The sequence below is a fragment of the Rhinolophus ferrumequinum genome, chromosome 2 (assembly GCF_004115265.2).
Source record: "Rhinolophus ferrumequinum isolate MPI-CBG mRhiFer1 chromosome 2, mRhiFer1_v1.p, whole genome shotgun sequence".
Taxonomy (NCBI): domain Eukaryota; kingdom Metazoa; phylum Chordata; class Mammalia; order Chiroptera; family Rhinolophidae; genus Rhinolophus; species Rhinolophus ferrumequinum.
The window spans coordinates 58,879,642-58,897,237 of NC_046285.1; the positions used below are offsets into that span (position 1 = coordinate 58,879,642).

Consider the following 17,596-nt stretch of genomic DNA (forward strand, 5'->3'; position numbering starts at 1 on the left):
CAGGGTTAGTTTCTTCCGAGGCCTCTCTCCTTGGCTTGTACATGGCCACCTTTTCTCTGCGTTCTCACATGATCTTCCCTCTGTGCTTATCTGCGTCCTAATCATGTCTTCTTATAAGGACACTAGTCATGTCCGATAAGGGCCCACCCTAATGACTTCATTTTACTTACTTACCTCTTTAAATATGCCATCCAAAGACAGTCACCTTCTGATGTCCTGGGGGTTAAGACTTCAGGATATGAAATTTGGGGGTCATTATTCAGCCCATAACACCTGTGAGATATATATATATATATATATATATATATATATATACACACACACACACACACACACACATATATATATATACACACACACATATATAAAACAAATAGTTGTGTGTATATATGTATGTGTCCATAATATACATATCACCTATATAATATTACATATATGTTCTATACGTGTATATTTGTTTTTTAAGTGAAACATTGGGAATGAATGTCACCTGGGCTCTTCATTTGTTCTCTGAGCAAAACTATTAAAGAAGCCAGAAGGCTCCCCAACTTGGAACAATGGCTGATTCTTCCCAGGCTCAAACACAGGCCACAGGCAACAGTCTCTTCCGTCTACCCCCATTGCTAAGTAAATTTGTCAAATTTGTCAAGTGAATTTATCAAGTTCTGGGCCTGGAGACTATTCAGACAGGTAATAAAAAAATCCACCTTCTGTTCAAGGTGGATTGTCAAGGCTGTGCAGACAACATCTGACCAATACTTGGCGCTGAAATAATTATGGAATAAAGGGAGAGTGAAACTCTGTGATGAATCCCTGTCTCTTCGTATCCTTCAATTTTCATCTACTTTTGATCGAAACAATCATAATACACTCTTGCCCAGAAAGAGGAGGTCATGCCTAAAGATGGCAGGCCCTACATCCGAGACGCTTAGCTCAAAGTCAGTAATCATTACAAAGGAGAGTTGGAAGACATCAGAGGCGTCTAGACATGGAATGAGACCTTGGATAATTTAGGAAGCATGCAACCCAGTGTACAAGTGGAGGGTTTGGTCTCATTTCCACTTCCAGAAAATATGATGAGACCAAGAAGAGTCAAAAAGACACACTTTATTAGCCACTCTCCACAATCAAACTCTCTGTCTGTCTCCCACCCCCACCACTCTTCAGGGCACCGTGTCCCCATGGAATAGTCTATGTGATTCTCATGGTGGGAGAACAAGAGGGTCGGCCATCTTGGCTGCAGCTGGGCACTCGACAGAGCGTTGCTCTTCCTTGGGGAAAGGCAAGACAACCAGCTGCTCCTTCATAGGCCCCAGGAAGAGAAAGGAGACATCCAGGGTTTCTCCCTGGGGATTCGTGGTTAGATCCAGCTGCACAGGGAAAGCCTCAACTGGGCCTTTTCTCTTGGAATCTTCGGGCTGCTCACCCTCCAAGGCAGGGAGGTGTTGGACAGATCCTTTTGGTGCAACTTTGGAGGGTGAGTCAGTGAGGTCTGTGTTTTTCTGCTGTGGCTCTTCCACCGTGAGGATCCTCCCAAGTTCCTGGGTAGCAACAGGGGTGGAAGCATGAAATAAGGATACTTTCAATAAAAGACTATCCCCCAGGGAAATCCCTGCCATGACTGGTACCAGGCTAAGCTGTTCTGTGCTTTTATAATGGGAGGTTTGAAAGAGAGACAAGCTACAAGGATGGGCCTCTAGTTAAAGGGTTATAAAGCACTACAGATGAGGGCCAGGGAGTATTAAGACTGGTAGAAACTTTACTGCAAATCTTACAAATTCATAACTGAACAATGGTCCAGAGAGTTTAAATGGTTTATTGAAAGTCCAGTGAGCTGTCTCCCTGCTCCTAGAAGTGGCAATAGCAGCTACCTTTTATTGAATATTTCTTCAAGCCCAATACAGCTTTCTGTATCCAGGTCTCCTCCCTTATTTCTCACAGGGATATAAAGGAGGTAGGTAATGCACTCCCATTCATAGAAGAGGCAACCACAATTCAAGAGGTAAAAACTTGCTTGCAAGTATCAGGCAGGACTGGAACCCAGGTAGCCTGTCTCAACCACCCTTTCAGCTATACCAGGCTGCCTTATAGTAAGTGCTCAATAAATACTTCTGGAAAGGGACTGAATATTGTCATGGAAACAACTTCTCCCTATGGTTCAGTGTAAGTGTCTTTGAAAGACTTAATTTAATCTGAGAGGCCTGAGACATCCAAACTAGTAGGTCTCTGTTTCTTCAGGGATATTAATTATTCTTCAGGACCACATTGGGACTAAAACAACGAGTGACAGGTCTTTAACCAGCTATCCTGTGGGTGTGATCTCAGGGCAGTCTGAGTAAAGTGGTAATCATGGATCTTAGGAAATTAAAAGTAGAGCATTGGGTAGGGACAGCTGAAACTTATATAGAACACAATGAGATTGAAAAATACCTGAGATTCAAAGAAGTTACAAGACACGTCGACAAACTTTTCTAATCCTCTTTTACTCAGAGAACCTTTGCAAATACCAACAGGCAAAAACAAAAAAAAAAGAGTAAATACATGTTGTTTAAGTATTACAATTATCAGTGATCATAAATGGAAATCAATGTGCTTTCTGCTTGTGTAGACACTCAACCAAACAGTTTTAATCTAGTACCATGCAGTAGGCAGGCTCTGAGGCAATTCTCTCTAGATTATTTCTGTAAGTAATCACCTAAACAAGGCTAAATTGCCTCCAGTGATGGGAAAATCGGGACTTCTTGACGAACAAACTCTATTAGAAAATTCTTTATACTGAGCAGAAATCTGTGTCTATAGAACGTCTCCCTCTTGGCCTTAGCTTTACCCTTAGGTGGATTAGAAAACTTGTTTGTAATTCTCACGCAGCAGTAGCCCTTTATGTACATTCCATCTGAGTTTACTCTTCTCAGATGAAACCACTCTCAGCTCCTTCAACTTCTCTTTATTTAAACATAATTCTGTTTTCTTATTGTAAATGTGATAGTTATTTAGAATATGGACATACAGAAAGAAAACAAAAAGACCTGTAATTGCATGAACGATACCGGTTTCCTGCAATAATTTGATTTCTTTTCTCCTAATCTTTTTTCCAGTGCATATATATTTTTTTCTTCTAGAAAAATAGGATCATACTATATATTCTTTTATAAGTCTCTTTTGTCACTTAACAATATAGTGTGAAAATCCTTTTGTGGCACTGAATAGTCTTCTACAATTTTTATAATGGCTATCTCACATTTCTCTGTGTTATTTAACAAGTTCTCTTTTGTTAAACACTAGATTGAATCTCATTGGTTTTATTTAATCATTGAAGCTCTGTATTTTCATATGTTCCTAATGAATTCTTAGGGTAAATTCCTGGAGAGACATTTTAGAGTCATAGGGTATGCACATTTTCAAGTGTAAATAAAATTTTATAATAAAAGGTTGCCTCAATTTGTAAAGAATTTTAAGAATACAGTATTCACATAGAATTTACTAAAATATGTCTAAAGAGAATGCCTTAATATTACTCTATCACCCAAGTCCAGGCTACGTGAAGAGAATATTTGAAAATCCTGAAAGAGTGAAAAGTCCATTAATGTAGGAAGTTTTAGGGGAATGGTGCTTCAGCATTTCCCTTCTCCTCTTTGTCACCAAATCACATAGGGAAAGGGCTCTAGAGAACCTTCAGGAGAGACTGCAGGTACCTGTACCACATAGAGTCCGGCCACTCTCACTCTGGCTAAAATTTACTGAGCTACCTTAATTCACAGGCTTATGTGGTGCTAAAACTAGACTGGACCACAAAGAGAGTTTGAGGGCATGCTTAACATGTGAACCCTAAAGTATGGGGACATATGAACTATGGAGATTGAGGTCTGCTTCTCAGAGCATTCTAAGAGCAGGATCTTGGAAAAAGCATCCTTCTATGAGAGAGTAAGGAATAAGTCAGCAAAGGAAAGCTCATTTCCACTGTTTGGCGTAGTGAAAATGTGTGAGAGTTCCATGGGACAAGGAAATGTCATAAGTAGTACTCTTTTGAAGGTGCCCACCCAAGGGACTTCCAGATATGGGACATTTAATAATAAAAATCTCTGGGGCTGAATCTGAGAAGGGGTGGTTTCAAGGAGTCCGCTAGAGAACACATCATCCTACTAGGAAAAGACCTCTGGATGAACTCACTCCTGTACCACCTAAGACAACCAACACTGGAGCCTGTCTCATAGAGAGCCAGTGTAGACCAAGAGAAAACTACAACTGCAAGTTCAGTTATGTAAAAAGACTTTGTACTCTTTCCTCTAATTCTCTCATCCTTCTTGGAACTTGGAAGATCCAGAATTCAGCAAACGGTTGCTAGACGGAGAGAAAGAATGAAAGAACAGACCTCTCACATTAGGTCTTAAGCTCTAGGCCAGGCTTGGGAAAAACCATTGTATGGAATATGAGCTAGAAGTTTTGATTAAGAATTGACTGAACAGATTTTTTTCATACCTGTAAGTGAACCTTAATTATCTAAGTGAAATTATTTCTCTTACGAAAAATAACGAGAAAGATCTGCCCAAGATATACTCGGCAAGTGAAAAGAGAGTTCCACAGAATCGGGTGAAGATGTTTTCCCAATTATTCCTTGAGAAATTGAGACTATTCAATTGACCGGTTACAAAAGGCTTTTGAGAGATACTCTTTATATTCAAAGATATATATAGGTTGAAAGTAAAAAGATGGGAAAAATTTACAATGTAAACAGCAACCAAAGACAAATGTTAGACAAATTTGTTAGACAAAATTTGTCAGATAAAATGTTAGACAAATGTTAGACAAAATTGACTTTAAGACAAAAATTGTTACTAGAGATAAGGAAAAACATTTCATAATGACAAAAGTGTAAATTTGTTAGGAAAACACAACTGTTATATATATATATATATATATATATATATATATATATATATATATATATATATATACATATATATATATATATATATATACACACATGTATATATGTATATGTATACATATCTATATATGCAAAGGCTGACAAAAGGGAGACATTGACAATTCAACAATAGTAGTTGGAAATCTCACTTCAATAATGGATATAACAATAACACAGAACATTAACAAAGAAACAGAAGTCTTGAACAACACTATAAACCTTCTAAACCTGACAATTACCGAATGCTTCACCGAACAGCAGAATACACATTCTTCTCAAGTGTACATAAAAATTTCTCCATTATATACCTTATGTTAAACCATAAAACAAGCTTCAGTAAATTTAAGAACTCAGATATTTTAAAGTACATCTCCAACCACAATAAAATGATTTTAGAAATGAATAACAGAAGAAATTTAGGGAATTTCACGTATTAGGCAATATGTAGAAATTAAATAACATACTCCTAAATAACCAATTGGTCAAAAAAGATATCACAAGGAGTGTTGTAAAATACTTTGAACTGAAAGGGTACAGAAACACAATATGTACAACTTGAGAGATACAGCAAAAGCATTGGTTAGAGGGTAATATGTAGATGTACATGTTATGTTAAAAGAAAAAAAATTACAAATGAATAACTTAAACTTCATCTTAGAAAACTAGAAACAGAAGAGCAAACTAAACCCTAAACAAGCAAAAGGAAGGTGAAAATAAAGAGGAGAGAGGAAATAAATAAACTAGATGATAAAAAAAGAAAATGACGAAAACTGACAGTTGATTCCTTGAGAAATCAATAAAATTGATAAAGCTTTAGCTAGGCTGACCAAGAAAAACATGACTCAAATTGCTAAAATTGGAATTAAAGAGGGACCATCACTTTCAATCTTTCAGAAATAAAAAGGGAATACTATGAACAACTGTATGCCAGCAAATTAGGTAACTTAGATGAAATGGATGAAGTCCTAGGAAGACACACATTACCAAAACTTATTCAAGAAGAAACAGAAAATATGAATAGATCTATAACAAGAGATTGAATTGTTAATCAAAAAAACTTCCCACAAAGAAAAACCCAGGCCCAGATGACTTTATTGGTGAAGTCTACCAAACATTTAAAAAAGATAAACACCAACTCCCTCACAAACTCTTCCAAAATAAAGTAGAAGAGAAGGGGAAATTTCCCAAATCATTCTATGCAGTCAATATTAAATTCATGTGATAATTAGGCAGAGACAACACAAGAAAACTATGGATCAATATCTCTTTGAATATAAATGAAAGATCTTGTAAAAATACTGGCAAACAGAATTCAGCAACATATAAAAAGTATTATACACCATGACCAACTGGGATTTATCTCCAAAGTGCAAGGTTATTTTAACATACAAAATCAATCATTGTTATATATAATACTAATAGATTAAAGGAGAAAAAATATCACATGATTATCTCATTAACACAGAAAAAGCATTTGACTAAATCCAACGCTGCTGCTTAATAAAAACATTCAACAAACTAACAATAGAAGGGAACTTTCTCAACTTGATAAAGGACAGCTATGAAAAACCTACAGTTAGCAGCATAGTAACTTATGAAATATTGAATGCTTTCCCCCTAAAATCAGAAATAAGATAAAGATATCTGCTCTCCCCTACTCTATTCAACATTGTCTTGGAAGATCTAGCCAAGGAAATTCGGCAAGAAAAAAAAAAACTTAAAGGCAAGCAGACTGGAAAGGAAGAAGTAAAAGTATCTCTATTTGCAGATGGCATGATCTTGTATATAGAAAATCCTAAGGAATCTACTGGAAAATTTTAGAACTAATAAGTGAGTTCAGACGTTTTCAGGATACCTGGTCAATATGAAAAAAATCAATGGTATTTCTATATACTTGCGATGAACAATAAAAAATAAAATTAAGAGGGCAAATACATTATATTAACATCGAAGAGAATAAAATATTTAGGTATATAAATAAGTGAAAGTCTTGTACACTGAAAACTACAAAACATTGTTGAAGAAATTAAATAAGTTCTAAACAAAATCGAAAGACATCCCATATTCATGGATGGGAAGACTGAATATAGTTAAGATGACAATTGCTGTGCCAAATCAATGCAATCCCTATCAAATTTCCAACTGCCTTTTTAAAAATAGAAACTGACAAGCTGATTCTAAAATTATTATGAAAATGCAAGGGATCCAAAACAACATTGAATAAGAACAAAATAGGAAGACTCACACTTTCTAATTTCAAAATTTACTAAAAAGTTACAGTATTCAAGATAGTGTAGTACTGGTTTAAAAAATGCTATATAGATCAATGGAATAAAATTGAGAGTACAGAAATAAACCCTACATTTATGGTCAACTGATCTTCAAGAAGTATGCCAAGACAATTAAATGGGGAAAGAATCGTCTTTTCAATAAATAGTGCTGCAACACCTGGATATCCACATGCAAAACAAAGAAGTCGAACCTCCTACTTCTCACATCATGTACAAAAATTAAGTCAAAATGGGTCATAGATCTAAACATAAGAGCTAAAACTATAAACATTTAGAGGAAGCATGTGTAAATGTTAGTGATCTTCGATTAGGCAATGGTTTTTTAGATATTACACCAAAATCACATTCAACAAAAGAAAAAATACAAATAAAACTTCAGCAAAATTAAAACCTTTGTACTTCAAAGAACATCATCAAGAATATGAATACGAAACACAGAGAATGGAAGAAAATCATATATCTGATAAGAAGATCGTATCCAGAATATGTAAAGAACGTTTACAATTCAACAATAAAGAGATAAATCGTCAAATTTTAAAATGGGCAAAGGATTTTACTAGATATTTCTCCAAAGAATATAGTCAAATGGCCAATAAGCACATTAAAAGACACTTAACATCATTAGCCATGAGGACAGTTCAAATAATAAGCAAAATTAGATACCACTTCATACCCAGTAAGATAGCTATAATAAAAAAGACAATAATAATATTGGCAAATATGTGGAGAAATTGAAACCTTCATATATTTTTGGGATTCTAAATCTGATACAGTCACTTGGAAAAGAGTTTAGAAGTTAGTCAAAAGGTTAAACAGAGTTCTCATATGATCCAGCAATCCCACGCCAAGGTATATATACCCAAGAGAAATGAAAATATATGTGCACATAAAAATTTGTACATAAATGTTCATAGCAGCATTATTCATAATAGCTCAAATGAGGAAGTAACCCAAATATCCATCAACTGAATAAACAATACATGGTATAGCCATGCAATAAAATGTTATTTGGCCATTAAAAGAAATGAAGCACTGACACATGCTACAACATGGATAAATCTTGAAAAGATTATGCTAAGTGAAAAACAGTCTCAAAAGGTCACATACAGTATGATTGCATTATATGAAATGTTCAGGAAAAGGCAAAGTCATGGAGATGGCAAGTAGATTAGCAGTTTCCAGTGGCTTGGGTGAGGGGACAAGGTGAATGACTACTAATGAGTATGGGGTTTCTTTTGGGGCTGATGACAATATTCTAAAATTAGATACTGGTGGTGGTGGCACAACTCTACATATATACTAAAAAAGGCACTGAACTGTATACTTTAAAAGGGTGAATTTTATGGTGTGTGAAATATATCTTAATAAAGCTATTATTATAAATAAGTAAATAAGGCAGACAAGGCATTTGATGTATTTTGCCCAATCATGTTACAACACATTGTGCCAACGGGCATTCCCACCAGGTGTGTTTCAGGTGGTATCAAGGCATCTTCCCCATCTTGGATGCCGTCTTTGAAAGATATCCTATTTGACTTTGTCCTTCTTAAAGAGTGGTCCAAGGAATGCAATACTATGTTGTAATCCAAATGTAATTGGATTTGTTCAGATAAAAGTAGGACCATCACCAACCACTGAGAAGATTTGTCTATATATTATAGACTCCTGTGAACTTTTTATGCAAAGACGTAACATTCCTGATGAAAATTGCACTTGCAATCAAATATTATTGCACCTGGACCGGCACAATCTCTAAATAGTCAGTTGCTCCTTGAGGGGAAGAAAAGTGTCTCGTGCATTACACCTCATACACAATTTGTGTTCAACAATACATATAGGTGATCTGTAAACGCAAATCTTAAATTATGAAGACATTCAGGGATACTCACCGGAGAGTCAGGGAGCTGAATGAAGTACGCAAACAGTCTCTGGGGATTTGGTACATGGTAACTCTCTGGTTAGATATTCCACAAAATAAGAAGGGCCAAACAAACACCCACTGGTATGAGACAAGAGTTAAGAAACAAAAATCAGACTTCTCCATGTGGAGAAATGACTGGGGTTTGGCAGCATTATATTTACAGGAACCAGACATACCCAGACACAGTGTTAATACAGGTTTCCTGTTGTCCCTTCCTGTAAGTTCCACCATAATCAAACCATGTATTAGCATTTTCTTATTTAGAAAACACAATCAGCATACCTCTTTTCTCTTAACAATTTGAATGGGCTCTAAAAACTTTCCCTCGGGTGAGCTTATTTTTCCTCCTGTAGATTTGTTTTTAGATTAGTTTTTCTTTATATGACGGATATCAACATACTTTAAATACAAATGAGCCTCCATTTCCTCTAACCCATAAAGCTCAACATCCACTCCAGGCCTTAACATGGAGCAGAAATCGACTTGCTAAATGGTCCGTGGTCAATCAGATATGAGAATGTAGCAGTAAATAGTGAACGTCGGTAGAATAACCCCAGGAGACTATGAGTCCATTTCTATTATTACCTTAAGGGCAATGAGGTAAAAATAAATCCCACAAGTTTGTGGAAATCTCACAGAATCACTCAGAAATCTAAATGTAATTGAATATGTATCAGTCTAAAAAAGTAGGGAGTGAAGAAAGTCTCTTGGGTTCTAATCAAAAGAAGCGCCTTCATATTCTCCTCTCAGTTTAGGAATCCATAGCAAGTCCTGAGACACACTGTTGGTGGAAGTGGGCATTTCAGCCTTACCTGGCTAGAAGCCCTGGTGACTTTGAAGAGAGAATACAGCTTCAAGGTGCTCTCCTTGTTGTATTTTGCAAGAGACTCAGTGGCAGCTTCCAGAACTTTGGGATCTGAGAAGTCAGTGGGGCTGGGGCTGGGGCAGTCGGGCACATACTGTGAATCTTTCTTCGAGAAACTGTTGGTGTCAAAGAGAGCAGTTTCAAATAAAACTTCCCAATTATTTTCAATCCTATAAATCATAAGACCGCAACAGAAGTAGAGACTGAAAAAGAAGATAATAGTCTGCAAGGATGGAGTGGAGAAGGCATTACGGGAACGAAACTTAGCTGTCAGCAGTGAGTTTTCTTCGATGAACGTATATTACTTTCATAATTTATGAAAAATCAAAGCAAGATGTTTTTCATCTGACCCGAATTTATTTACCCTAGCAATTTTCTTCAAGAACCCATAACATGTATTGACATAAAAACTTTTTTCCCAATTAGTAGATCTATATCTTCCATCATCAATGCCTCTGTAAAGCAGCTGAGTGTCTTGAAAGGTTGGGATTTTATTATTATCATGTCTTATTCACCTTTCAGTTCCCAACCCCTGAGATAAAGTGTAATACACGAGGAGTGCTTAGTAAATGATGATTTAATGAATGAATGGGTGAATGACATATGGGAGGTGGAAGCACACTCTCTCTGGTTAGAAATGTGAGCCAGAAAACAAACATTGGTCAAATCACTGTGTAACTGGATAGAATAATCACTCTAAAGGTACAGCCAGAATTTCGGACTGGGAGTCCCAAAACTAGTGTGAAATTCAGGCTAGAGGACTTGTCAGCAAGTTGATTTTGCAGAGCAAACACATTGTTTTGATTCGTCGTGTGTCTATTTGGGTGTTTGGGAATGTATTATGGTGGAGTTACATCCACAGCTTGTCGCTCCGTGCCCCATCCCCAGGTATTGCTTCCTGACCTCCATACCTCCAGTACATTTGGCTTCCATTTGAGTCCTGATCTCTTTTATTACTTGTTGTTCTCTAATTTATTTAAATAAGTCTTACAACCAGGACGCTCAAAATGTATCTAATAAAATATTTGCTCTGCTGTCTTGTCCCTCAAAGAAACCAACAGTATTGTTATGACCTGGAGCTTGTTATAAATGCAGACTCACAGGCCCTGTCCCAGACCTATGGAATCAGAATCTGCACTTGAACAAGACCCACCAGAGGAGTCACATGCACATGGTGCTTTGGCAAGTAGCCATCCTATTTCCCATGCCTTGGATGCTTGCAAAGAACCCACAACGCATGCACGTGCATTCATTTGAATTGCCACTAGTTTCAGCTTCATTTTTAGTCCATTTACTCAACTTATTCAACAGCATTATGGACTCCTTACACTTGATAGGAACTGGGGGAGGGTTGTAGGAGGAAGGAAGAAGGGATGAAATATTCTATATGAAATAAGATACAAGACTTCACATCAAGACCGTGCATGGTCTGGCTCCATGAGTGGTTAGATCACTGTTCTATAGGAATGAAAACAGGTCCGCTTGTTCCTTTCCTGAATAGAAAACATTGTGGAAGAAGCAGCATTGGTGGCGGTCCTTAAAGAATGGATATGAGTTCTAAGGGCAGAGGGTATCAGGGGAGGCCATCCTCAGGGGGGAGAAAGGCACAAGGAAGATGCAGACATTGGAAAGTGCAATGTGTGTTCAGAAAGTAGTGAGGCATCCAGTTAAATGAAGTGCAGAGCTGCTGTAGTCAGGGAAGTAATGGCAGAGATAGCTAGAAAGGGAGCCTGGGGACCCGTATAGAGATGATGCCATTTATGTCAGACTAAAAATTTAGGATTTAATGCAGTACTCCATAATAAACTATTACAGGTGATTTAGGAAGATTAATTGTGGGAAGAAGAACAGTGCAAGTTGAATTTCACAGGGCAGGAAAGTATTGGATAGTATTAAGAACCTGTTCTTGGTATGAATAGGAAGTAAGGATGGGAGAACTCTATGCACTCTGGGCGTCACACTGATTAATGCTCTTTTCCATCTTTTATTCAAACGAACAAAATCAGAGTACTCTCTTACCTGGGCGAAGAGTACAATTGTAAGCAGGTGAATAGAGGATTCTTCTTGGCTTATTAACGTAAATTATTGCTTTACATTGACCATAAACCTGAAACCAACAAACACATTTTATTACGTGGTGGAACAACCTCTGACTTTTTAAACTACCTCCCAAATAAAATTGGACATTTATTTTTATATAATGAAAAATTTAAGGTCAATTTCAGTGTCTTTCAGTGTGAGAAACTGCCAGCTGATCATCAAACAGTTCAACCTTCTCCTGGGACACAGGTAGACTCCATTTCCCAGCCTCCTTCCCAACCAGGTGTGACTGTGTGCAACTGAGCTCTAACCACACGGAGGTGAGCAGAAGTGACTAAGCACTTTCAGTCCTGGCCCCTGAAGATCTCCCACGTACAGTCTATGCTCCGTATTCTGTCTTTCTATACCTTGATGCACATGCGTATGGCAGCCATAGAAGCTACGAGCTGACGGTGGCAGAGTATAGAGGCACGTTGTGGAAGGAACCGGGTCTCCAAGTCGCTTCTGGAGGAAACCCCCTCTTGGTCAGTAATTTCCAATTTGAACTTGACATGAGTGAGAAATAAACTTCCATCATGTTGGAACCAGTATTCACTTTTTAGGGTATGTGTTAGAGCAGCTAGTGTCACTTCAACAACTATAATTCACAACATGGTAAATAGACTATTTGTTCTCTAAAATCAAATAGGTACAGTTTGACAAATTTGGTTAAATGATTAGAAAAGATATCTTGATAAAATAGTTCACTTCTAAACACAATCCTGTACTCATAATAAAGTTTCACAACAATTTAATGGAAATCACAGGATAATTGAGAATCCAATGAAAACTGACTATATTATTTTCAAGTCTCTTTAATGATCGTCTTTAAAAGGATCAATTCTGAGGCCCTTTGGGTTCTATGATTCCAGGAAATCCTTCCAGGGCACCTCTGAGAGTTCCCGTACTGTAAACCCTCCTCTCCCCAGCCTCAAACTTCATGTTGATGTTCAATAAACAAAATAAAGCAAAATAAAAAAGCTCTCCCTTTATTGCTTCTATAATCTTCATTAAACACACATCCAGAGTGCTATACCTCCACTCGTTTTCTCACAATTTAAACACAGACTTGGAATCTGCAGGAAGGTCTTGGAAGTAGGAAGTAGGAAACAATTTGGCAGCAACATTTCAATTCTGGGGTCATAACTCCAATGGGACTGTCAGAAACTCCTCTGATTAAACTCCGTTTTGTCTAATAGAATTGGAATACCCACCATGGGCACTGTGCCCAAGAGATTATAAAGAAGGACATTTAAAAGATGGCACACATTGAACAGTCTTCATCCTGCAGACAGAGGAAACCTCGTTTCTGCGCTAGAGTTCCTGGACACAAGCACTTACTGATTCGTGAAGTATCCTCTCCCCACAGTCCCTCCACGCCTTCTTGCTGAGCACATGGCAGTTAGTCTCTAACACGTCTAGTGTGAGATAGTGCACAGATCTAATTGCATCCTTGGGAAGGGGTAGAGAAAGCGGTACTAGGAGTAGTGCCAGTCACTATGAGGCATTTAATAAGTGTTTCTGCATTGAGAGAATGATCGTCAGAATCGTAAATTATCTTGATGTGTTGTTTTTTTTGAAATGACAACGTTGATAACGCCTCATGAAGACATGGTATACTGGAGTTCAAAAAGTCTTGAGTTGGAATGCCTGCTCTGTCGTGTATTAACTGTGTGACCTGGGCATGACACTGAGAGCGGCAGTTTCCTCATTGTAACCAAAATGGGATCATGGGGACCTCCGACTGAGGATTCAATCATACACCAAAAGGAAATTGTCTAGCACAGGAAATGGTTTTACTAAACATTCAATGAATCTCTTTTATTACAGAAAAATTTAAATCTCTATCACTTTTCTTTTGGCATAAAGAATTATTTTCTTTTGAAATAAAATGTACAGTCAAAAGAGCTCAGGGCCTGGGACCGTAGGGAGGTCAGTGGGGACACCAGTTTTAGAGTAAAAATCTGTGCTTCTGACACCTGCACCGCACACTTTGGCAGAAGAGAAAGAGTCTGTAAGCCAGAGATTTCAGAAGGGAAGGGAAATACATGCTGTGCCCGTGCTGGAGCAGGTCATCCTTCGGTGCAGACCACCACCTCCATCCACAAGGTGATGTCAGAAGCACAGACTGGCAGAGCCCTTGGAAATCCTACAGCCTGCCCACTCCCCATCATCCACATGGACACCCCAAAACAGAGCAAAATCTCTATCATTTTTTATTCTACTGGTTTTCTAGTTTCTCCTTTACCCGGATCAGAAAGATCATTGTAAATTTTCTTTAAATGTTTTTGAGGTTAGGTATTTTCTGATAAGAAGAAGCCTGTAAACATCATTTTAACAAAGAAGTTTCTTTTCTCTTTCTTGGTACTTCTCTGAATCATAAAAACAATAATAAAACAACAAAAATGACTCTTAGCTTTGGGCTGGAAATCAGGAGGAGGAAAAAGGGAAGGTGGAGAGAGAGAGTCCTCAGATCGCTGGTGGAAACATGGCCCCCTAACCGTTGATTTAGCGGGCATGATGAGGTCTTGGTGGCAGGGAAGGCCCACTGATGGGATTCCTGCCCTGGTTAGCAAGAGTGCCCCAGAGTTGGGCTATGAGACTCCCTGGCAGAGTGTGCTCTCTGATCAATTGGACTTTGCTGCAGGAAGCATGTGGCTGAAAGCAGACTCGTGTGAATTAACCAAGTGTGAGAATGTCAAGATCAAACTTTATTTCACCCAGCAGCAGTGATAAAATGGCATTCTTCTCTATTTACAGTCTATCCCATCCTCTTGTCCTTCCACGCAGGGCTGCTGTCAGAGGTTGTTGGGATTATTGTATCAGGCGTGGAGATACTGCCCTCTGGTTAGGAGACTCATTCTCTGGTGCTGGCTCTGCCCCTGCCTCCAGACGTCGACCCTTGTATTCGCAGAGCTTTAGGTGCTTCTGTAAGTATAGTAAAACTCCGTTAATCTGAAGTTATCATTCCATAAGAGAAAAGTGAAACAACCAGTTGACAAGGTGAGACTTTTTCCTGACATCATTGGTTCTTTATTTAAAAGTACCGATAATATTTGAATTGAAATAAAAGCTCAGTCTCAAATGCATCCGACAAATTGAAGTAGCAGTGAGACATGTATCCACAATCGAGTGTAGTTGTGTAAAGCCCTATCTTATTTCCCTAGGCAAAACACAGCAAGGATTATAAAATGTGTGCCTCTCTCACATTAAAAGAAATTAAAGACAATCATATTGTTCATTTTTGGAAAAATCAGCGCTCTTCAATGCCATAGCAAAAAGGTGATGTGAAGATAAAGTGTGGCTAGAGAGGAATTTCTCATAAAATTTCTGAACAAGATTTGCATCACATCTCATGAGATTCCCTTGTCAGTTATAAAAAAAGATTTCCTTTGCAAGCCTGACTTTACATTACTTCACCTGCTTTCCAGTCTTATCATTAAACTCAGAGCGGCTGAAAACTAAGTATTACTCTTTCTAACTTTAGCAACAAATAAACAGAAAATTCCTATTTGAAAGCCTTGAAGCAAAGAGTAGTTGATGAGTAATACAAACTATTGACTTATGAGAAACATGCTCACTCAGAAAGAGAATTATCAGAAGAAACTTTTTCAGAATAACTATTTGATATAACTAGCCCATTTTGGAAACAGAAAGTCAATTAACTTATTTCCCCCTGTCCTCCCTTTGGCCAATCTGTCTTTCTTATTGTCCCTCTTTGACCACTGGTGGGTTTTATTTTTCCCCCATTAGAATGTTGAACGTTCAGTCTCTTGACTTCCCTTATTTTCACATGTTCAGGGACCAGATGTCACAGTTTATTTACGATGTCAAGAATCTTTGTATGAAAATCAATGACATACGTTTTAAGGTACACATTAATTATTAGAAAAGCAAATTGCAGTAGGCCACAAAGCATATTTATTTTTCTATTTTCTGGGCTTCTTAAGAAAACTTGTGAGGAAGGCTCAGAAAGGATTTAGAATTATGCACACACTTTTATGTCGTCCACAGAAATTGACGGTGTCCCCATTGTAAGTCTCACCACTTCTCTCTGGGCTGTTTTGAAGCTTCATGGCTTTGGGTGCATTATGTCAGGATATTTGGACAATGGGGAGAGGGGATGATGAAGTGTCAAAGAAACACCCTTGGCTGCGTAAATTAATTAAAAGCATCAGAAAGATCAAAATCATGAAATTCTTTCATTTCCACAGTTGGAGTCATTCCATTAACTGGCTTCCAGGGGCGTCAAGGACATTTGGGGGAGGTTTCTGGAAAATCAGATATCAGGTTAAATGAAAGGCTACTTGGCTCTATCTGGATGTCAGGGATCCAAGCATCATCATTCTCTGTTGGAGTTGGTGGTGCATTAGTCATCAAAGCTGCAATGAGATCTGAGTCTTGGAAGTTAGGAAAGGTAACTGCTACTCCTGGCTGGGCTAGGGAAGGGAGGGATGCTGGCCCTTCTGTCTTCTCTTGTGTCTGTGCAGAAGATGTAGTACTATCTTCAGAAGAACTTGCCAAATGCTCTGTTCTCCAACCATTGTGCTTTCCATTGTTTTTTCCTTTATTTTTATGTTTTCCATGGCCGTGACCATGCTCATGTTTATGTCCACGGTCTAGGCCGTGTTCCCTTTGGTGCCCATGGCCTTGGTCATGCTCATGGTTAGGGCCATGACCAAGGTCATGTTTTATTTGCTTTCCATGGCCCCAGCCATGTGCACAAGTGGGTCCTAGTTCTTGTCCTGAATCCGGCCCTTCATCTTGTATAAATGCCATGGAAATGTGGGGTGGACTTACAGTTGTTCCTTCTTTTGTTGTCTTCCTTGCTACTAATCGGAAAGGTGAAAAACCTGGAGGCCTTGCCAGCCGCAATATCTAAATAGGAAATATAAAGATGAATGCATTACTGTGAAAACCACACTATCAATGAAGAAAGAAGGGACTGAGACCTGGCAATGCTATCTTGGTTTACAGTGGAGCAAGTCTTTGCCAGATTTTAAATACTATAGTAATAATCCAAAAAGGATGAGAATGAATAATATTTTTTCCTCTTTTGATTGATTTATCATTTGTGGGCATTGATTATTGTTCTTAATAAAACTCCTCTAAGCTAGAGAGTTTTTTCTTCTTCTGGAAAAATTGGGAGGCTAAACTACATAATCTGCAGGGTACCTTCTGAGCCTATGATTACGTAAAACCATGGCACATTATTTATTAATTGATACTATTTCTATTAGCACAGTTACTGCTTTTATGCTGAAAGGCGGTAAATGGCTTTATGAACTGAATTTATATGGAACATATATCCACAATCCCTTTGTTGAACTAAAACACATAAGGACATGTTCACAAGGGTGAAACACAGCCTTTGTATAATGTCTGTGTTAGACTATATGTATACATTCCGACACACGGCAAAAACCTATATCAGACAAAAGAAAGACGAGGCAACTTTCATTGAAGAGATGGATTTGTGGATGATTTCTACCTATACTTGCACTACTAGCAAGAAC

At 37.9% G+C, this 17,596-nt stretch overlaps 1 protein-coding gene and 1 long non-coding RNA gene across 5 annotated transcripts in view; both read right to left on the reverse strand.

Moving 5' to 3' along the window:
* Window positions 1–17,596, reverse strand: part of LOC117036298 (kininogen-1-like) — a 124,451-nt gene that overhangs the window by 72,907 nt on the left and 33,948 nt on the right. The window contains exons 10-11 of one of the 3 annotated variants that reach the window (XM_033131100.1): window positions 16,881–16,958; window positions 14,769–15,008 (exon numbers count right to left, since the gene is read on the reverse strand). In XM_033131100.1, the coding sequence (XP_032986991.1) occupies window positions 14,895–15,008; window positions 16,881–16,958 (192 nt within the window). In that variant the 3' untranslated portion in view covers window positions 14,769–14,894. Of the gene's footprint in view, window positions 1–14,768; window positions 15,009–16,058; window positions 16,959–17,596 lie in introns of those variants that run through there. The other 2 variants (XM_033131109.1, XM_033131090.1) reach the window with 2 other exon arrangements.
* On the reverse strand, window positions 9,991–13,443 carry LOC117036331 (uncharacterized). Of its 2 annotated transcripts, none has more exons than XR_004425353.1 (3): window positions 13,422–13,443; window positions 12,021–12,108; window positions 9,991–10,117 (listed from the first exon to the last, which is right to left on the reverse strand). It is a non-coding gene; the product is annotated as an uncharacterized LOC117036331 (long non-coding RNA). The 2 variants fall into 2 exon arrangements; XR_004425351.1 differs by lacking the exon at window positions 13,422–13,443 and adding an exon at window positions 12,449–12,572.